Raw genomic sequence first — 21,928 nt, 5'->3', positions numbered from 1 at the left:
TACAGTATATCATGAGCAGGCTAAAGTGTCACAATAAAGGGATGCCAAGAAATATATCTCCAAACCAGTGTTTGTGTAAATGATTTTATTTATTTTCACACAGACCAACAGCAGAAATGTTCCAAAAAACCTGTAGAGACAAATCAAAAACAAGTTTTAGATTAAAAGTTCAACTTGAGGCAGTTAGTCAAACACAAAGACATTTTTCCCCCTAACATTTACTTTAAACAGGTCTCATTCCCAACAGGCCTTTTAGAGAATATATCCAAACCTTTTCCCTACTATGGGTTTAACCAGTACAATTATGAACATCAGTATCAAGGAAGTAATACCTAAAGGCCATGCTTCTGAGATGAATAAATACAATAAACAGCACACAGTATAAAAATTAACTATGAAAAAAGTACTACAACACTACTGTAATTGTTGATTGACGTATTATAGCAAATGTAATAGTTATTCCATAACACAAATACTCATGTAACACTTTTCGATCTACAAATAACCTGAATCACACAAATTGCCAGTATGCAAAGTTGAATGCAAATGCATAATTGTCACACTTATAAAGAACTAGCCATCTGTTGCAGTCAGGTGCTCACCTAATGTTCTTAGTTCATTCTCCTGATGAGTCTGTTGATCTGGTCCTCCCTATTTCCTGCATCACCTCCCTCGACAAAGTGGGTGGTCTTCTTGTTCATGCCACCACGAGGAGAGGACAGTTTGAATGGCCAGAGGAAGTTGTTTGCAGCCTTGAAGTTCTTTCCAACCGTGTAGATCTCATGAATGAGATCCTCAACGCAGATGATTCCACACTGACCTGGATATATGCAAATCATGTGACTGGATCCTAATAAACGCTACTACTGTAATACCTAGCGTTCAATCAGGGTGTGCACTGCCTGGTCTTACCAAGGGTCTTCTCGATAAGGGAGTTGTCTGTGAGTGCAATGCGCTGCTTCTTGATCTTGCCGAATCCACGCTTGTAGATGAGCTCACGCACAGATTTAAGGTTGGGGTACCTAAAAACAAAAACAAAATTGGGCTTTAGCAAGCAGGTAAAGATAATCTTAACATGTTTATGTGACAGTTGCTGTATTCGGAGCCACATACTACTCATACTAATTTCATAATATCTTTCTATGGCAGAAATGGTAAGTGATACGTGGTTCTGAATTCAGCCACTGTATCATGGCAACACATTACATTTCACATAAGAACCTCATAGTGATTTAGTCAATTTATTTAATCTCATGTCATTCTAAAACCACAAGACTTTTCATCTTCAAAACACAAAAGGAGATTTTTAAATGAAATCAGAGATTTCTGTCCCTCCATTGAAAGTCTATTCACCCAAATGTTTATAAAGAAATCATAAAATAAAACTATGGTTTAATCTTCTGAAGAGACATGATCGTTTAAGGACAAATCTGTTCAGCATAAAACTATCATCACTTCAGAAGACTTGATTCAAATAGATTTAATGTACAATCTCTTTAAATTAATTTTGGCTTTTATTCACATAAACATTAAAAAAAAAATATTTGTGTTCCAAAGATGAACAAAAATCTTGTGGGTTTGGAATGACACGAAAATGAGTAACTGATGACAATTTTCATTTTTGGGTGAACTTACTCGGCTCCCAAATGATTCTTCCACTGAACAGGAAGTATTGGGATAACGGCCACTCTTTTCCACGGGAAAAAAGGGAATGGGGAATGACAAATGACTAAGCACCACCACCAAAAAAAGTGGCCCATGTGACTAATTTTTATGTTATGCTCATGTTCTCATGTATATTTAAAATCTTCTGAAGCCACACAATAGCTTTGTGCAAGAGACAGACAACGCATTCAAATTATGACACCATTGATGGGTCCATGTTAGATCTGATGTCAAAGCCAACTGGTCATGTAATGACAAATTAAAGCTCTCAAATATTTAGAGTCTGGAAGCCAGAGTCCCCTTTCACTTTTATTATATAAAAGACCAATCCATTAAACTTCTCATATTGGTCATATTGGTTAGGAGCAATATGAGGGTGATTACAAACTTTAATTTTTGAGCCAAGCATACACTAACGTTCAAAATTTTGGGGTCAGTATGCTTGTTTTTAAAAGAAGTCTCTTATGCTCACCAAGGCATCAAACAAAGAAAAGAAAAAAAACCCTACTGACCCTAACTTTTCAAACAATAGTGTACCTTGAACCGTAAGACTGTTATAAATACACCTTGGACATTCACAGTTTTTACATGTTCAACCCAAAACACAGCTTTACATACCCCCAGGCAATGTAGGGCTCTGCAATTCGGAGCATGTTGATGGTAGCCTTGTTCAGTTTGACAAAGACACCATTGAAGATCTGGCGGAGACGGAGCAGCTGAAGCACCTTGCGGACTTTGGGGCTGACACCATTGATACTGAGGAAAGACAACGTATCCCATCAACAACTTTCAAAAGACAGTTTCACTAATATTAATACTATGCAATAGTGGTTTCAGAATATTTGGCTTATTTTTCAAGAGGAATCACCATGGTCGATAAGACGGGGAAAAAAGAACAACATCATTAACCACCATATGTGACAACATGGCAGATCATTTGAAAGTGGAAAATTTACCCTCTGATCCTGATGACAAATGCCAGTTTGGGCTCAGCTGGGACATAGTAGTTGCCTGCCTTGCGAGCCATCCTGTTCATGCGGATTTCACGCCTGTACATCTCCCTGTATTCCTTGTGGTAAGCTTCAGCTCTCTTGAAGATGAGTTTCCTGGTGACTTTGCGAGCCTATAGGTGAGAGAAGACATGCATTCTCAATTTGGGCTCTATGCTGATGCTTTTTTAATCAATATTATGTTGACATCTGTTTATAAACAACAAAGCTTGCAAGTAAATTCTAAACCACCAACCTTCTTGTCAGCCATCGCCTTCTTTAGACGCACGGCCTTGATGGCAGCAAACCGCTGTCGCCTCTTCAAGAGGCTTTCGGGGACTGAGGGAACCTTCTTCTTTCTAATAAAAAAAAGGTAGCACATTTGTCATTTCCCTGGTAAGAGCATTAGGCCTGCAGAGCGGACTATCATAATGACAACTATGTCACGTTAAAAAAAAAAAAAAGGCACAACCTATGTTTAAACTACACAACCCAGATAATATATATATTATACACAATATATGACACTATAATCTGAGACTAAAACTTGTGTATATAAAAATACTAGCAGAATAGCATCATGCTTTCGCCTCAAGTTAGCAATTAGCTAATGACATTTAATAAATATTGGATTGAACAAGTCCATTTCATATCTACAGAACACATTTTTGTACAAAATGCTTATTCGGGAACGTTTTAATGTTATTACATTAACAGCTTTTTCACACGTTGCTCAACGGAATGAACCCGGCAGACTACACGACATTCATCTGAAATTTATGGATTCATCATTGCCCCATACTGCTAATTTTCCCATCATTGTACTTTAATATTCACATATTGCTCATTAAGACTCCGAACAACATCGTATGAGCTATATTTAATCCGATGGAAGAAGATTCAAATAGCACGGTATCCAACTTACGTTTCACCCGCCATTATCCCCACAGTAAAAGAGGCTTCTACGCATGCGCGGTGAGGTCTTATAAGGTAGGTCCTTCATACTTCCGGTTATCTATTGGGTCTCTAGATATATTGCCTGCATTTAAAAAATTAATACCGTAATTATTTTACTTTTAAGAGAAGTTCTGGTTGAATTGATGTTTTATCCTTAAAATGCATTATGTTGAGAAATACTTAGGCTGATAACAGTGCATATAGATATGATGACTACTTTGCATAGCAGGCGGACACACGAGTGGAAAGTTATGAAGTCAAGGGATTCTGATCATATTTAAAGAGCTGGAGAGCCACAAAAACACACTGTTATGGGCAGATTTCATTCCGTCTTGGAAGCTGAGGGGTCCGGATTTTGTCTGCTGCTCGACAGGGTTGTTCTCTGAGCACATCTGCGGTTTGATTTCTTTCTTTGCTGTTGGAACTGAATATTGCTGTAATTTGTTTGGCGAATGGAAACACAACGGCACGCACACATCATGAATATCGTTACTGAATTATTCGTGGTCACTTTTAAAATAATCTGGTCGTTTGTGCTGGCCGGTGGTAAATGGTTTATTCGTCCACGGGAGAAGAGTGTGGAGGGCCAGGTGTGTGTTATTACCGGTGCTGGAAGCGGTCTCGGGCGGCTCTTTGCACTGGAGTTTGCCCGTAGACGAGCGATCCTTGTTTTGTGGGACATCAACCGACAGGCTAACGAAGAGACCGCAGAGATGGTGCGTGACATTTACAGAGAAATGAACCCCTCCGCTGGTGAGTTTAGTGGTAAACTACCCTTTCTTCCCCATTTGTTTATTCTTCCACAGGACTTTTTTTTTTTTTTTTTTTTTTTTTTAAATGTAATACAGTACAATAAAGTCCTATTAGTTAACATTAGTTAAAGTAATACACTTGTTACCGTGTTTATTACAACTGTTAGTTCGTGTTAGCTCGGTTTCATTAAATATTGACCGATACAACTTTTGATTTTATTAACGTATTAGTAAATGTTGAAGTGCTTTTGAAGTATTTTTCCTTGTTAGTTCAGGGTAACTAAAACGATTTCTTAACCAATTTAATCCCAGATTTTCCCAGGAAATACATAACCCAATAAAACAAACTAAATGACTTTAAAAAGTTTTAGACTTTGTTAAAGTATGTGCTTTATTACTGGTAGCTGATGAGAATTTAGTGTTTTGGTCAGTAATACCCAATATTCAGTTTTAAAATTGATTTTATATTAAATGGGTCAAATGTTTGCAATACTGTTCTGTTATCAAATTTATTCCTTTTTTTTTCTTACAGGGTCTTCAGATAGTGTTCAAGAGTTGCCTCTGTTCCAGCTGAAAGTTTACACATATGTTTGTGACGTCGGTAAACGCGAGAGTGTGTATTCGACTGCAGAGAAGGTGCGCAAAGAGGTGGGCAACATCGACCTGTTAATCAATAATGCTGGAGTGGTCTCAGGACGTCATCTTCTTGAGTGCCCAGACGAGCTTATCGAAAGGACTATGATGGTCAACTGCCATGCTCACTTCTGGGTCAGTATGTGGCTTTGATCAGCACCATTAATGTCAAGTTTTTATATTTACACTTTTTTTTGTGTGTGTGTGTGTGTTCATCTTTTGATTCTGTATACATTTATATTCGCAGACTACAAAGGCTTTTCTTCCCAAGATGCTGGAGCTGAATCACGGACACATCGTAACTGTTGCTAGTTCACTGGGCTTGTTCACTACTGCTGGTGTGGAGGTAAAAAGAAAAGTGTCACTTTTTTCATCTTGTATCTAAGTATCATTTACTACAATATGTTGCAAAGATGCTTTTGCAGGTCAGTAAACAATTCGTTTCTCCTTTATTGTAGGATTATTGTGCAAGCAAGTTTGGAGCCATAGGCTTCCATGAGTCTTTGAGCCACGAACTGAAAGCAGCTGATAAAGATGGAATAAAGATGACGCTTGTCTGTCCTTTTTTAGTTGACACTGGCATGTTCAAAGGCTGCAAAATTAGGTTTGTTTAGTTTTTTTTTTTTTTTTTTTTTTTTTTTTTTTTTTTTTTTTACTAAATATCTTTAATTTACTTCTGATGGCAAGACATGTACTAATTATAATTGTTCCCTTACAATCTTTTTAAACAGGAAGGAAATGGCTCCACTTTTTCCACCGCTAAAGCCGGAGTACTGTGTAAAACAGGCCATGAGAGCCATACTAACAAACCAAGCAATGATCTGCACGCCACGCGTCATGTACATGGTCACCTTTATGAAAACGTAAGTATAATATGTGATGATATTCTTGTTTTATTTAATGGGTATATGTATAATGGTCTTTAATCTCTTATATCTTGCAGCATTTTGCCGTTTGACGCCATTGTATGCATGTACAGATTTATCGGCGCTGACAAGTGCATGTACCCCTTTCTGGCTCAACGGAAGGAGTCCACGAACAACAATGAATCAAAGACTGGAATCTAACTGGTTCTGACTGAGCAGTGCTGCTAAATTCTGTGTAGTTCCTCTGGAACGATGAAAGCTGTACATTACAAGTTTTTTTTTCTGATGACATTTTGCTGTCAAATTTGAAATTGCAAAAATTACAAATGTAGAACACATTTAGTGATTAGTTTTAATTATTAAATGTTGTTACTGTAAGATTGCATAAGAAGGCCTGTCACCTATTTATATGTATTCACATTTTATTTGTCATGTATTGTTGCTTTTCTCTCAGCATTCCATGACTTTGTCACTTTAGAGGTTTTATCCTCCTAATAACACTACAACATGCACTACATGTATTGAAAGTATTTCTTCTTGTTGCCTCTTGTGGTCTTGATGTGTTGATGATTTGGATTACACCAATGATTAAGACAAAAGATTAGCAGAAAATGCCATAAGTGCTTATTGTTAAATAAACAATCTTCATATATTCATGTACAGTGTCCAATTTATTTTTTTTCTCTGTTTAAAGTAGTGCTAAGTGATAAAGGCACAGGTTTTTGTTTTTTGTGCGCAATCAAGGTTGATGTTCAATCTGTGCCTAAAATGTGGTCATGAAAGTTTGATTAAGATATAAAAATTAGGAAAGATACAAGGGTCACCCATGTGGGGAGAAAAAAAAAAACATTCTATAGCAGTAAATTTATTGTTTCCATCATTTGCATCTTCTCCACTTTGAATGGTACTTCCCAGTACTCTATACATTTAACTGCAGGAAACATTCCAAAGCATTTAACAGCTAATAAGCAGCTATAATCTCAGTAATAATGTTCCTTGTTAATAATCTTTGAGGCCAGTTTAAGGCACAAAGCAGGTCTATTAAAATTATTAATATATTATGTAAAATCATGAAAGTATTATCATGTAACTGAAAATACATGCAAATTCTTTACAGATTGATAGGGCCCCTAAGGGAAAGGATGTGAACATTATCTTTTTAAAATACACTGAAAAAACCAACAGCATTTAATGCAGAGAAAACATTGCTGAAATAAGAAAATTATAATTTTTATTGCATAACTTGATTTAAATGTAAAAATCTGTAAATTGTTCAATTGCAATGAACATGACATACTTTATGCATTTATTAATCTTTGTTAACATTTATAAAAATACAGCTGTCCATTACTGTACAGCTGATACTGTTAGCCTCGGCTTTTGATACAGTCGATCATAAAATTCTCCTATCCCGACTAGAATGTTTTGTGGGCATTCAGGGAACTGTTCTCAGTTGGTTTAAATCTTATTAACAAATAGAAGTTTCTCTGTCAGATTGGGTAATTTTTCTTCATCGCCTCTTGTGGAGTACCGCAGGGTTCAATTCTTGCACCCATTCTTTTTTCTCTGTATTTACTTCTGGGCTCCATTTTCAGAAAGCATGGTGTATTTCACTGCTATGCAGATGATACCCAAATTTATTTACCTCTGAAATGCAATATACATGCTGATCTGGAATCTCTTTTTTGCACGCCTAGATGAAGTGAAAATGTGGTTCTCTCAAAATTTTTTGTTTTTGAATGAATCAAAAACCGAGGTTATAGTCTTTGGCCCCTATGATAGCTCTGGGAACAGAAGCATTGACCTGGACTACCCTGCTCCTTTTACCTCATCCTGCATTAAAAACGTAGGTGTTTTTTGGGATCAGAACATCAAATTTGAAAAACAAATACATTCTTTGATTAGTTATTGGTTTTTTCAGCTACGTATTCTCTCTAAGATTGAATCCTCTTTCTCTGAGAAAACTTTAGAGATTGCGAACCATGCCCTTATTACATCTCGCTTGGATTACTGCAACTCTCTTTACTTTTATGGCATATCCAAATCCTCTATCGCTCTTCTCCAATTAGTGCAAAATGCCTCAAAAGAAAACACAAATTTGATCATGTTACTCCAATCTTGAAATCGCTGCATTGGTTACTCATGCATTTTAGAAATGAATTTAAAATTCTTCTTTTTGTTTTTAAATCTTTAAATAACAGGCACCGAGCTTTTTGTCTGAGCTACTCTATCCCTACAAACCCACACGAAATCTGAGGTCCGGTGATAAGAGACTTCTCTCTGTCCCCAGATCATGATTGAAGCATAGAGGAGATAGAGCCTTTGCTATTGCTGGCCCTAGGCTGTGGAACAGCCTCCCTGCCTATATCAGATCGGCACAGTTTTTAACCGTTTTTAAATCTTCTCTTAAAACCTATTTTTTTCCCTTAGCTTTTAATTCATTGTGAGTGTCTGGTATGAATGTATGGTTTGCTTTGTGTTTTCTTTTTTTTGTTCAGACTTTGGTCAGCCATGTTTGCTGTTTTTAAATGTGCTATATAAATAAAATAACCTTGAACCTTAAACCGTCATTGTTACAAAAAAAAAAAAAAAGTGAAATTCACAGCAACATTTCAGGTTTTGCAGAACTTAAATTTACAATAAAAAAAAAAAAAAAACTTTTCATTAACTGATATAATGTTAAAGTCACATGACGAATCAAAGCTCATCACAAGCTGAGAAGGTAAATATTATAGACCAAAATTTTAAGGTTTTTACTGTAAATTATACAATGACTTGTTCTTTTTCACTTTTAAAACTGTAAATTTAACAGTATTTTACTATAAAATTACTATAAATAAGAGTGTTAGATCTATTACAGTTATTATATATTATATAGTAAGGAAACTTGGTAACACTTTACAATAAGGGTTTATTAGTTAACTACATTAGTTAACATGAACTAATAATGAACTGCACTTATGCAGCATTTATTAATCTTTGTTAATGTTAATTTCAACATTTACTAATACATTATTAAAATCTTGTTAACATTAGTTAATGCCCTGTGAACTAACATGAACAAACAATGAACAACTGTATTTTCATTAATGTCAACGAAGATTAGTAAATACAGTAACAAATGTATTGCTCATGGTTAGTTCATGTTAGTTAATTAACTAATGTTTAACTAATGAACATTATTGTAAAGTGTTACCGGAAACTTTAACCAAGTAACAGATTTTTCCCTTAGCATTATTAGTCTTTTACTGTTAAAACCACAATAATCATTTTAGCTTTCATTTATAAATTGTATGCACAAGTAATTTATCCTCTGCCACCCTACACCCAGCCCTATCACCAACACCCCTGTATGGATGTAATTACATAATGAATAGCCGACGAATGAGTCTTTCCCTGCCCACTCACTTGCGGAAATACCAGTGACCATCGGAGAGAAATATCAGACATCCTTATCAATGGAATGAGAGAAGCTGGGAATCACATCCAAATGCTATCAGACTGATTCTAAATACATTCACTTGTTCCTGGCCAAAGGGAAAATGGGATTTCTCTCAATTGTCAGTGATAGTCAAATCAGGAATGAGCTCACAGTAGAGTTGGTCTTTAGTTCACACCGCCTGCAGAAACATATTTACAGTAGGAAGTGGTAACCAAAAAGAGTTAAAAAAATAAACATTTTTTTCATGATTTTTTTTTCTCTTTAATGTTGTGAAAGTGTTGAAATGATCCAAATGACATTATGTAATCTTACTCCATACAGATTATTAATATGTCAGTGTTACTAAACATTGTTTCATGTCACAGCCTAACAAAAACCATGAACATGCACTGACAATTCAGTGAATAAAAGCCAACAAGTGACGCCTGTCTGTTGGTTAGATAACTCCACTTTCAGCCTAAATACCACAAAACAATAATGAACCCTTTGTACAAACTCAAAAAGTATGCAGCATATCCCTAATTAGAGATGACAGCATAAAAGATTGATTGGTCTCATTGTAAGGTGTTTGTGATGTGCTTTCACTGGAATCTGTTGTATCAGTTATTAATTATGCACTGACGATTATTTTGATTCACTATTAATTGCTTTGAGATCATATTTAACAAGTTACACATTCATCTTAACCTCCACCTAATTTAGCTGTGGGTGTTTGCAGCAAAAAATCTTAAGAAACAACTAAGTTTTGTTATCATAAAAAATAGTTTGTTAGCATTTTTTGATTTGCAATATTCCTGTTTTATCAAATGAAAAAACAAAAGAGTTTTAGTTCATAGTATTTGCATAACTGCCAGTAATGTTGGTTTGGCAGACAGCTCCCCTGTTGGGCTCCCCCATAAGTAGACCCTCTGACTAATAGGCTCAGACCTGCTCTGTTAACTCCCCTGTAAATGAACAAGCATGAGAGATCACTGATCCACAGCTAATCCCGTTCCCTTTACCAGGAAATGACACCCACTCCCACCATGCTCATTTGGATGATACCATTACATTGCCAATGCGATGATGTCACAGACATATTTCAAAAGAGCAGATATCCTACGAGGAAAATAAGCATTGAATTCCGTCTGATGGAAGAGAAAAACCGATGACTGTACTGTTCATCAGACAAAGGACTTTAGAATCACATCTGTATAAACAGTTCAGAAACATTCCAGACTAATTTTTATTTAGTTAGCTCACTATCATTATTTAGTCTGGATAGATGATTCACAAAAATAAAACGCACTTCAAGAACATAGAAAACATACCTCCAAAATACTATAAGAATCACTTTTGATGACTAGTATATGGAGGACCAAATTACTCAAAATTAAATAATTAAATAAATAATGAATTCACTAAAACAACCATAAAATGTAGCCTACCAGTTCATTCTGAAACAATTAAGTAATTATTATAAAACGGATAGTTCCGTTGATTCTGATTGGTTAAGCCGCGTTCGAAAAACCCAAGAAGAATAGAACCCAAGAGGCGAAACTCTGATGCTTTTTGGGTAATAGCCACTAGGTGGCGCTTCGGTAGCGCGGCAGCCATTTTGGGGTGAAAATGCCAACTGGACAATAGAATCTATCACATCTTACGCATCCAAAATCGGCGAATCTCACAGCCAAATCAAGAACGCAATAGAAAATTTCTCAAATTCAGTAGCCTAAATTTTATGACACCTACAGTAAATGTTGTATTGTCTTAGCCTATATGTTTTATATTATCAGTTGTGGAATCCAACCATTAACGTACACATCTGAGGTAACGTAGTTAGCCTACTTTATTGAGTATTTTATGCAACTTTACATATTTACTATTAATAGTAAATTAATAATTAATAAAGTTAAGATCATCATGTTTATAGCGTGATTCAGGGGAAATATACGTTTATATAAGCTACAAACATGATCTTATAGAACATGATGCATTGCTGTGTCTGCTATCCCATAATTCCCACTTTTGGACACAGTGGCTGTTTTTTTGTTTACATAGTCTTGCTTTAACGGACATTAATATAAGACAACACTGCAAAAACAGTTTACTGTTAAGTAATATTCTGTTAATATTCTGTTATATATTTATTGTCCTACATTCCCAATTTTTCTGATGCATGTGTTCATAAGTTGGTATTAATTCAGTGTTTATAATGCTAATACTTGAACTTAAAAGAATTTCAAACTGACTGGGTTTCTAGAAAGCAAAGGTTTTGTGAAAAAAGTGGAAGACTTAAACACAAAATCTGTAAAATAAACTGTTAAAGGGATTTGGTGATCACTAGTGATTGTAGGCTATGTTATTCTGTGTTGTCATCATTTAGGTTGAATGCAGCTTTAATATACGTTTTTTTTTTTTTTTTTTACAAAGCAGCTGATATTGCCATAGAAACTAGTGGACTTTCGAGTCGCTTTCACCCCAAAATGGCGGAAGCGCTGCTGCTGGGCGCTGGTGTTGCAATGGAACATTCTATTGAGTTTCACTTCTTGTCAGTAAAAGTTCTTTGGCATTGCTGCGTCAGTCTTAGCAACCACTCTTAGCAACCTAAACATATGTTTGTTCTCTATTGATTTTGTTCATTGAAGCTGCATTATGTAGAAGAGTATTGTGAGAGAGATATAGAGTGGCCGAGTGTATTACCTGCATTCAAATTTAGCATTTTCCTTCAAAAGGTTGAAAGATCCAGCAACTTACAAAAATCCGTATCGTGTAATCGCTCAATCAGTGTTTCAGCGACGGAAAGACGTCAATAAAACAACTTGTGAATGTCACTTAACCTTGCATTTACCTGAGGAAAGTTATCCAATGTTCACAGTTTGTTAGTTAGCTATAAAAAAAACACTAGAGAGGAGCTTACTGTAAATTATATGTATTTTTGAATGTGTCATTAGTGTTTAAGAACCGTACAAAACCGTTCCCTGTGTTTACAGCAGGGTTCCTCAATTAGTTTTCACCAAGGGCCAAATTGCCAACAATACAAAGCCAAGGGCCATCGACTAGTGGTCGACCAATTAAGTTTTTTTTTTTTTTTTTTTGATGGCCGATGGCCAATATAAAGTCGATCATTTATATTTATTTTAATTAATATTTAATAAATTAGAAATATGAAAATTTAAATTAAAAAATAAATATATCCTTAAAATAAACATGCTTATATCTTAGATAAAGACAGGTAATACTAATTTGACAGCACAAGGAAAATATAGGATGAATATGACATATTGGAAAACTGGATATAGCGCAGCATATTTTAAAATCAAGGATTTAAAGTTTGTCGATCGCGTCTCCAGTGAAGCTGAACTCTCCAGTCCGCATTCACTTCACACGGACCGACTGTCGTTATACACGAGATCATAACAGACAGATATTCAGATATTTGTTTTAATGATCAGTAGCGGCTCCTGGTCATAAATTTAGGTAGGGCAAATTCTGGGTCTTAGCGCTATTTATGATAACCATTTTGTAAGCTGTACATTCTAATCGCTAAACACATCAGAAACACTTTGGGCACAATTCTAATGTCTTTGCGTTATTCAGCCTAAGGGTGGCGCTCTAATGATGATTGACAGACTTCAGTAGCATATACACACACGACAAACGCATAGAATGCCATCTTAGAGTTGCCGAATGTTGTTTTAAAATATTGCAAGTTATGTGTTGGAATTCCAGTGAGGATAAAAAGTCATATTTAATTATTTCAGAATAAACTGGTACATTTAATTGTTTTATTGAATTCATTATTTATTTATTTCATTTTGAGTAATTTGGTCCTCAACTATTTAAAAAAGAAAAAAAGAGAAAAGAAAACCCTGAAAAAACCCTAATCTTCGCGTTAAAAAAAAAAAAAAAACTCCAGCATTTTGAGCAAGGCAGGTAGGACATTCTATCAGATTGAATGCAATGATTGCACGAACATTTTTTGGTCCTGAGACTTCCACATAAGATATATGTAAAAAAAAAAAAAAAGAATGTAATATTTAGGCTACTTCGATTATTAATTGCTATCAGGATGTGAAGAGAGTGTCAACCAGAATAACAAAAGGTTTTTTGTTTTGGGCCAGTGATAAATGTGTTTTCCAGGACTGGAAAAGTAATCACCAATTTTCCAGGCTTTCCAGAACGCATGGGATCCATAGGATCCATGGGATTCCAGTAGAAATTAATACTTTTATTCAACAGGAATCCGTTAATGTTAGTGAAGACTGACATTTCTACAAAATAAATAAAAAAATGCTGCTCTTTTGAACTCTATTATACTCAGAAAATCATGATCATTAAGCAGCACAACTCTTGAGCATCAAATCAGCATATTAGAATAATTTCTGAAGGATCATGTGACACTGAAGACTGGAGTAATGATGCTGAAAATTCAGCTTTGACACAACAGGAATAAATTCCATTTTAAAAGGTAATAAAATAGAAAACATTTATTTTAAACTTTAATAATTTTTGATCAAATAAATGTAGCTTTGAATTAAAAAAAAGTGTGTAAATGAGTAGTTTACCTCTTTGCTGAACAAATATGAATGTGAATGTAATGTATCTGCTCACATGACATTACTATACTTCCCTCTAGTGGACAGATCAGCATTCAATCACAAGCTACCGTAAATACTGAAGTGTGTAATTTACATACTTCTCTTATACCAAACAGTCTGTTTGAAAATAACTTCATTATTCAAACAATATGCATTTATAAAGTAGTCTAATTAAAATACATGACAGGATTTCAAAATATATTACTTTAATAAGAACATTTGTTTTAAATAAAGTTAAATAAAGTTTTAACAAAACAATGAAGACAAACTTTATGTTTTCTAAAGCTAACTTTTTAAAAGAATCTTACCCAGCACAGCAGGATACAACCAATAAATCAAACAGACCATTTTAATATAACTAGAGCTTCACATAAAAGATAAAGTGATTATGCCTAAAAAGTTATCTCTCATTTTAACTACACAAAATGTGGGTCTATATATAAAGCCAGTGCTTAAACCTTAACCCATAAAGCATTTCTTTGTGTAATTCCAAATTACCCTTACGATCATATAATATGATCAACACCCTGCATCTAATCTGTACATATCTGTAAATATGACATTTATCAGAATAGTACTATACAGCAAACCCAGCTACAAAATTCAACTTAAATGGCTTATTAGGGAATAAGGACCAAAGGTGCAGGACACCTATAGTTTTGTTTTAAAAGAAACTATGTTTTTTAAGTATATAGATAAAATATTCATGAACAAATGTGCCCTGTTTGAATTTCACAGTGCATAACCAAGCAAGGAGAAAATAAACATCTGTCTCTGCTTTTGATTATTGATCCATTACATTACAATAGTTTTCTGTTAAAGGGGTCATGACATAGATTTTTTATTTTTATTTTACTTTACTCTTTAATATGTTCTTTGAGGTTCACTTATAAAGTTAATAAAGTGTTTCTGCACAATATATATATATGGAAAAAATGTTATTTCCAACCTTCATTCTGGCCCTCCGTTTTTAAGAGGCGGCTCCATTTTTAGGGCGTGTCAGTAAACAGCCACTATTATTATTGGCTAACGTCACTGCATAGGAAACAGTATCAATGCCCATTCACTATTGCATGCGAGTAAGTGGTGAAAGCATTCATATAAAATCGTCACTTACAGACAAAGCATTATGAAATAATTTACTTGCGTTTTGTGATGCAGCTACTTTCAGATCTAATAAAGTTGGCTGCTTCATCTTTCAACAAGTTTCTTTGCAAACTCTCCATTACACCATGCTTCGCTGACAAAACAAAATGCTCTGAACAAACATAATCCTCAGACGCGATCCAGGACGCTATTAAAATAAACCATTCACTTGTTTCCGAAGCTGGGAGTCTATACAGAGATCTTCCATTTGTCCTGTTGTCGACAGACTCAAGCACGTGGAGTACGTCAGAAACTGAATGCACATCTGTATACTGTATCCAGTGTAGACAGCATCAGTGATTATAATGGGTTCTATTTGCTTTTGATGCACATCCAGTGTAGGCAAATGTCAGCCATTAAGCCACTGAATGCCAGTGGGCGGGGCCTATGGTGCAATGATGTACAACTATTAGTTGAGGTCTTAGAACAAGCCAATTTTGGAGCTTGATTATATCAATGCTTTGTTTATAATGAGGAGTACATTTTAAGATATGAAACTTGCAGGATGTTTTAATGGTACAAAGACCTCATATGTCAAAAGATCAAAGCAAATTTGATTTCTCATGTCATGATCCCTTTAATTCCAAACCCACATTGAAGATATTATTGCACAAACAGTGAAAACCCTTAGAAGTTTATGAAAGAAAACAATACAACGTAAATCAAATAACCGATTTTAAAAAAGAAAAAATGCCCACATCTTGCTTCCATCAAAATATACTTGCCGGATGGGTTACATTCCTGCAGTTTTATGCACTTCTTGCAGTCAGCAGAAGTGTACGCCTAAGACATACATAAATCACCATCCCAGGGTCTGCTGGTTCAGTCTTAACCCAAAGACTGTATCATAAAGTACTTGATGCACTTGGAAAAGTCTGTTTATATATCAAAATGGTGTTTATACTAGCATGTATCATCTGTAAAACAAACAAAAAAAGGAGGAGGCATGAAATGAGTATACAGAAAGAGCAAAGAAAACTAAGTTATTTGATCTTATCTGCTTCAATACAAACTCACATGAAAAGAAGTAACAGAGAAGATAATGGGATACACTCACCATGATACCACCACTTAGTTTTCTTTGGATTCTTATTACATGTCTTTACATAAAATGAGTTATCTGGAGGACGTCTCTAAAAAAACAACAACAGCTCATTAGACAACCATAATGAATTTTATTTACCTTTTCCGATTTGATAATCTAAAAGGTTAAGTTTACCTTTTCTTTGCAGCTTGACAGCATGCTGATAATGCTTAAACAAACAGATTGCACAGACAGAGCTGGTGACCAGTCTTCCGTTAAAATAGATAAACAGATGTGACCGTTGCTATAGACGTGCGGATGGATGGGTATATTCTCTCCAGTGAACATTACCTATAGAAACAATATTTATTAGCAACAAGCATTCAGCTTTGATACCAAAAAAAACCAAAACAACATATTTAAGAAGATTCATAATTTACCTGAGGTGAATCAAAAGGATATCGACCACTGAATTTGAACAGGAGTTGAAACTTTTCCCCTTCATAAAGAGTACCTGGAGCACCTTCCATATCTATTAACCACCTAGACAAACACAAAAATACACCCATTGATTCATTGCTTTGATTCAAATTCATAAAAATGAACCCATTCAATACAGAAATTAACTGGTTTAAATGGTTTAAAGGCACCCAGACATGAAAATTGGCATCATTTACTCACCCTCATGTCATCGTTTTAAACTCATAAAACACAAATAAAGATATTTTAATGAAACCTGAGCGATTTCTGTCCCTCGATTTAGAGTCCTTTCCACCAAAACTTTGATGATTCAAAAAGTTCATAAAAAAAAATAAAAAAAACAACAACAACACATGCAAAATAAATAAGGTTTGCTCACGCAAGCATGTTTAAAAGTCTGTTTATCGTATTTAAAGTGCTCTATTTTATGCGTGTTGGTCAAAGTTTAAAATAAAAGTCTAAATTAAATCTGTTCATAAAGCAACTGTTTCTCTTCAGAAATGATCTCTTTATGAAAAATATTTGGTTACAAGGACTTTCAATGGAGGACAGAAATCTCTCAGGTTTCATTAAAAATATTTTCATTTGTTTTTCAAAAGTGGGGGAAGATAAATGTGAGCTTGCAGAGGTGGGGTTTAAGTGGACTAAATGATGGGAGAATCTGACATAAAATCTTTTGTTTTCACCGGAAGATCCAGTATGACAATTTTATTAAACATTACAAGGTCAAATTTAAAAAAGGAAAAAGAAACATGCACAGATGAATTGTTTACAATAAGATCTATAACATGCTTTTATAAAATAGATGAATTTTCATGTCTACTTTAAGGAAAGGTTGCAAACTGTCAAAAATATAATCCAGCCGCAATTGAACTGACTGCTTGGTCTTCCTTATTTGCACATCTTACAACTTACTCAGTGATTGTGTTCTGGACACTTCTCTCATTTAGTGTCATTCCAGGAGGTGGATCACTTTGCAATGCCATCAACTCCTTTTGTAATCGCTTCTAGGAAGTGAAAATAACTTGAGTTAAGGCACAACTTAAAGTAAATACAGGACAGCCCCTTTACATCATTTTAAACTACTAATTCATCATTTTAAACGCACAGTGTGTGATTTTAAACCATTCATCTTTATTAAATCCAAATGTCTGAAAAGTACTGGAAAATACAACTAGCAAGCAGACTGCTAACACCGAGCTAGTCAAACAAACGATTCGCAATGCTATAGAAACTAGCGATTAAGCACCATTACAGTTGTTTACAGCTCCGGAAGAACTCTGCCACATAATAATTGTCGTTTCACATCCCGTTTACAAGTATCGTCTTCTACCGCCACAACTGTGATGTGACGGCACAGAGTTTGTTAGGCTGTCAGACTGACTGAACGTTAGCTTACAAAGTAAACAAATGTGCGTACGAATGAAACAATTGACTGTCCTGTGTTCGGATCACCACAGGCAGGGACACAGGACAAACCCCGGTACGTGTCACAGCTATGTATGTAAAAAAAAAAAAACGGTTTACATTGTTATTTGAAAATAGTTTCTTGTGTATGTAGGAAGACACTCACCTGCATAGACGCCATGATGGAAAGCCCCTGTAGAGAGGCGATTGGCCGAATGACGTCTGATCGTTTTTTTTTTTTTTTTTTTTTTTTTTTCCACGGAACCGCAATGCACAACAACATTCACAGTTTGAAACAATGTGTAGGGGAAGGCACTACAGGTGAACATGCTAAAATCCTCTTTTATAAGATAAAATAGTGTAAAATACTATTTTTCATAAGAAACTACAAAACAATTGTATTGTAACATGATGTGCAAAGTACGCAAATTATGCGTAATTTCAACTGGGAGACCAAAGCTCGATTGCTGCTATAAAACTTGTCAAATGTTGCAGTCAGCATTGCTTGATCTTCACTGTAAAGTAGCTAAATACGTAGACTAGGGGAAGGTGTGAGAGCAGATGCCATGTAAATTATTATTTAATACGATAAATTAGTATTTCACAGCACGCGAATTTATATGTGCACAGAAGAACTTATGTCTAGGCTTTGTGTCGAGCCATTTCCTGGCTGTTTGATGAGAACGAGATGTTTATCCATTTTGGTTTTATTGTCCATTTGGCGGATTAGAACAAAGGTGATGAAAACAAAAATAAAAATATGAAATTTAATTTTTGCAACTTATAAAGCGTTAAAATGTAGCCTGTGCTTAAATTATATGTTAAAAGCAGTGTAGGAAATAGCAAATGTAAATTATATTATTGAATTTGAATTATCATTTTGCGTCCAAAGTTGCACATATGGTATGACAAATGTAAATTTAAATACAGAAATGCATGGAGAGATACGCACATCACATTGATGAACTATCGCGTTAATGTATTGCATTGCACTCGACATGCGTCGTTAAAAAATGCCATAGTGACTGCCTCAAGTGAACTATAAAAATGAAATAACGTCGCGTCTGAAAGCGGCAGTCGTTTTTTATTGGTTAAAATGAATGGAGAATATCTCATATTTTTCCATGGGTGCTCAGTGCCTATATAGCCTATAGTTCATGATAGGCCACATGAAAAAATACTGTAGTAATTTATAGTAAATAGCCTACTATAGTGTTTTTGAACCATACTATAGTAAATTGTAGGCTAGTATACTGTATATATTGTAGTATTCACAACACTTTGTTAATGAATGCTACAGCATACTGTAGTATTAACTACAGTGAACTGCTGAACTGTAGCCTAATAAATACTGTAGTATACTTTAGTTTTTACTACAGTAAACTGTAGTGTATTGTAATAATATACCCTATAGTTGTATAAAACTTAGTACAGTATTGGGTAAAGTAATTTGATTTTATTACCACAGCAATTATAGAATTACCACAACAAATGAATTCAAGTACTGTATGGTTCAAAAACACTATTTAGGCTACTATAAATTACTATAGTATTTTTTCAAGTTTGTGAATATTTTGAATAAAAGGAAAAACAAAATAAAAGTGATAAATCTGTCATACAGCGCTATTGTGCCTGCGTGATGCGTCGCCCCCCACATTAATAATAAATGTGCATGTATTGTGAATTAATTTAATAAACTTAGTAACCTATAGCTTTCTTGGTAGCCTTCAGTAAATTAACTTCTCTAAGAAAATAAAACATCAGCTGACCTTATGTTTACTTTCAATTTCATATTTCCATATTGATAAAAAAAAAAAAAAAATCAAAAAAAAAAAATCAAGATATAATTTAGACAAAAATTAAAATTCAGTTATCATTTACTCAACCTCATGGTCCAAAAGTTTGTGTAATAAATTCTATGTTGAATCAAATAAAATATTTCTTTCTGAATCTACTTTTCTATTTGATGCTTTACACAATGATGATTTCAAATGATCTTTTGTGGATAATTTCTCAGCCAAATTTGATGTACGATAAATGTGCGATTAGTTCAATTAATCGCCACATCGTGTAATTAATTAGATTAAAAATTGTAATCACTTTCCAGCCCTAATTTAAATACAAAGACTTTCAGGATTAAAATGGGAGCTTGTTCTCAGGTCAGGTATAAGAACTTGATTTGGCTTTCCTGACATCAGAAGTAGTATTCTACTGTACTATAGGCCACCCTGAAAATTGTCATTAAAGCAATTTATCTGTAAAATGATGAACTAATTTGTTAAAGCACGTCATAACATTAAAGGTGCAATATGTAAGAATTTTGCAGTAAAATATCCAACAACCACTAGGCCAGTGTTATATATTTTGTTCACTTACTTACAATATCCCAAATGTTTGCAACTATTTGTAAATCGTGAGAAAATTGCAATTTTAACCAAGGCTCCGGGACTTGTGAGGAGTCGCCTTTCAATTGCGTCATACCCGCGTTACCCTCGGTTTCCGGTTTTATTTTGTAGAAACCATGGAAACACCAAAGACGCTTTAATATATTATGTTTTAATAGACAAGGGAACAACTGTTTTGATATATTTATATACAGAAAACTAATCATTGTTATATAGCTCAACACGTTTAGTCTTATTGTTTAAATATAATTTTCTTGATTTTTTGCAAATACCATGCTTTACCATGCCTCAGAGAAAAACACTATTTTGTCAATAGCATAATCAGATGCAGCTTTATTTTTAGTAACAGTAATACAGCATTTTCTCCATCATACAATGCATTTTAAAATTAATTGCATGCCATTTATCAACACAAGCCATCCAGCATTTAATATGATATTCTAAAATCGATCTACTTACTGCTTACTGCAGTGTGTCTCAAACAAGTGTCTCACAGCAGCCGCCGAGCGAACGCACGGAGTAACATTATAACATTTTCAACACACTCAAATGTATCTAATATGATAAACAGAGCTGCGTTACCTCATACTCATGACCGTAAAAGCGGAAGCGGCGCCGGCGACTGTGGCATAATAAAAGTTCCGCTGCTCGCGAGACGTGTGTTGCACAATCGCTCCTGTGGCCTCGTTCAGCTCCCACAACACTCGGTCCTGCTCTGCTTCATACTACAGTAACGTTAATAATCACATCCATGAACATGATTTCTTCCCAAGTCCTATCCCTATTCTTTTGCACCGTCCGTTGAGGTGAAGACCACATGTCCCAAGATTCCGCGCTCAAACTTGCCGTCATCAAGCTACGCCTTTGTTTTGAATAGGCCTCTAGCTGACAGAAAATATTACATATTGCACCTTTAAAGTAAACATAAAAATAATAAGAAGCTCATTGTTTTTGTTATTTTATGGCTAGTTTTGTGAGTTTATATGCTGGTTTAGCAATGTAACAGACTTGATGACTGAAAGTATTAAAAGGCTAGGACAGAAGACTAATTGTACTGCAAACTGCTCAGGGACCTGTACCATGAAGGTAGTTGAACAAATGCAGGGTTACAGGATTAGTTTTGACAAAACCAAATCAATGCAATCAGGCTTTGTTGATACCATGAAGCAGCTCATTAACTTTCTATGTCAACTGATCTTAAAGCTATGAAATCCACAAGTGCATGCACATAGAAGAGTGACGTCTGCACCTAATAACCAAACCCCTGCAACAACTCAGAGTGTTACTGGCAGCAGATCAAGAGAAAATATAATTCAAAGTTGTAAGCCTTTTTTTGATTCTTTCACCTGCATGTTCTACGTTACACTACAGTAACCCTGCTAAGGCCAACACACACATACAGGTGCTGGTCATATAATTAGAATATCATCAAAAAGTTGATTTATTTCACTAATTCCATTCAAAAAGTGAAACTTGTATATTATATTCGTTCATTACACACGGACTGATATATTTCAAATGTTTCTTTCTTTTAATTTTGATAATTATAACTGACAACTAAGGAAAATCCCAAATTCAGTAT

General features: G+C 34.8%; 3 protein-coding genes and 1 non-coding gene across 4 annotated transcripts; 1 reads left to right on the top strand and 3 right to left on the bottom strand.

The window, feature by feature from the left end:
- Positions 1 to 70: 70 nt before the first annotated feature.
- On the bottom strand, positions 71 to 3,643 carry rpl7 (ribosomal protein L7). The gene is made up of 7 exons (XM_051865923.1): positions 3,580 to 3,643; positions 2,911 to 3,013; positions 2,622 to 2,788; positions 2,284 to 2,421; positions 913 to 1,022; positions 603 to 820; positions 71 to 130 (listed from the first exon to the last, which is right to left on the bottom strand). The coding sequence occupies exons 1-6, from the start codon at positions 3,591 to 3,593 to the stop codon at positions 612 to 614; spliced, it is 741 nt and encodes a 246-aa protein (XP_051721883.1). The 5' UTR covers positions 3,594 to 3,643; the 3' UTR covers positions 71 to 130; positions 603 to 611.
- On the bottom strand, positions 2,490 to 2,580 carry LOC127507205 (small nucleolar SNORD12/SNORD106). Its single transcript, XR_007928282.1, has one exon. It is a non-coding gene; the product is annotated as a small nucleolar SNORD12/SNORD106 (small nucleolar RNA).
- Positions 3,644 to 3,750: 107 nt separating the features above from the next.
- Positions 3,751 to 6,518, top strand: rdh10b (retinol dehydrogenase 10b). Its single transcript, XM_051865908.1, has 6 exons — positions 3,751 to 4,364; positions 4,896 to 5,131; positions 5,244 to 5,342; positions 5,455 to 5,600; positions 5,728 to 5,859; positions 5,940 to 6,518. Exons 1-6 carry the CDS (start codon positions 4,064 to 4,066, stop codon positions 6,061 to 6,063), a joined length of 1,038 nt encoding a protein of 345 aa, XP_051721868.1. The 5' UTR covers positions 3,751 to 4,063; the 3' UTR covers positions 6,064 to 6,518.
- Positions 6,519 to 14,073: 7,555 nt separating this feature from the next.
- ube2wa (ubiquitin conjugating enzyme E2 Wa) lies at positions 14,074 to 18,172 on the bottom strand. Its single transcript, XM_051872691.1, has 6 exons — positions 18,108 to 18,172; positions 17,450 to 17,541; positions 16,495 to 16,597; positions 16,250 to 16,405; positions 16,088 to 16,163; positions 14,074 to 15,947 (listed from the first exon to the last, which is right to left on the bottom strand). Exons 1-6 carry the CDS (start codon positions 18,120 to 18,122, stop codon positions 15,934 to 15,936), a joined length of 456 nt encoding a protein of 151 aa, XP_051728651.1. The 5' UTR covers positions 18,123 to 18,172; the 3' UTR covers positions 14,074 to 15,933.
- Positions 18,173 to 21,928: the final 3,756 nt, after the last annotated feature.

Source organism: Ctenopharyngodon idella, chromosome 2 (assembly GCF_019924925.1).
Source record: "Ctenopharyngodon idella isolate HZGC_01 chromosome 2, HZGC01, whole genome shotgun sequence".
Taxonomy (NCBI): Eukaryota; Metazoa; Chordata; class Actinopteri; order Cypriniformes; family Xenocyprididae; genus Ctenopharyngodon; species Ctenopharyngodon idella.
The sequence above is the reverse complement of the archived record's forward strand: the minus strand, read 5'-3'. Positions and strand labels throughout refer to the sequence as shown.

Excerpts from the sequence above, each read along its gene's own strand:
- rpl7 (XM_051865923.1), bottom strand. Across the intron at positions 2,789-2,910 it reads AGGCGATGGCTGACAAGAAG|GCTCGCAAAGTCACCAGGAA; the intron begins GTTGGTGGTTTA and ends TCTCACCTATAG. Across the intron at positions 821-912 it reads CCTTATCGAGAAGACCCTTG|GTCAGTGTGGAATCATCTGC; the intron begins GTAAGACCAGGC and ends GCATATATCCAG.
- rdh10b (XM_051865908.1), top strand. The coding sequence starts at position 4,064 with ATGGAAACACAACGGCACGCACACATCATGAATATCGTTACTGAATTA. Across the intron at positions 5,132-5,243 it reads ACTGCCATGCTCACTTCTGG|ACTACAAAGGCTTTTCTTCC; the intron begins GTCAGTATGTGG and ends TTATATTCGCAG. Across the intron at positions 5,860-5,939 it reads ATGGTCACCTTTATGAAAAC|CATTTTGCCGTTTGACGCCA; the intron begins GTAAGTATAATA and ends TATATCTTGCAG.
- ube2wa (XM_051872691.1), bottom strand. Across the intron at positions 16,598-17,449 it reads GTCCAGAACACAATCACTGA|GTGGTTAATAGATATGGAAG; the intron begins GTAAGTTGTAAG and ends GTGTTTGTCTAG. Across the intron at positions 16,406-16,494 it reads ATCCTTTTGATTCACCTCAG|GTAATGTTCACTGGAGAGAA; the intron begins GTAAATTATGAA and ends TTGTTTCTATAG.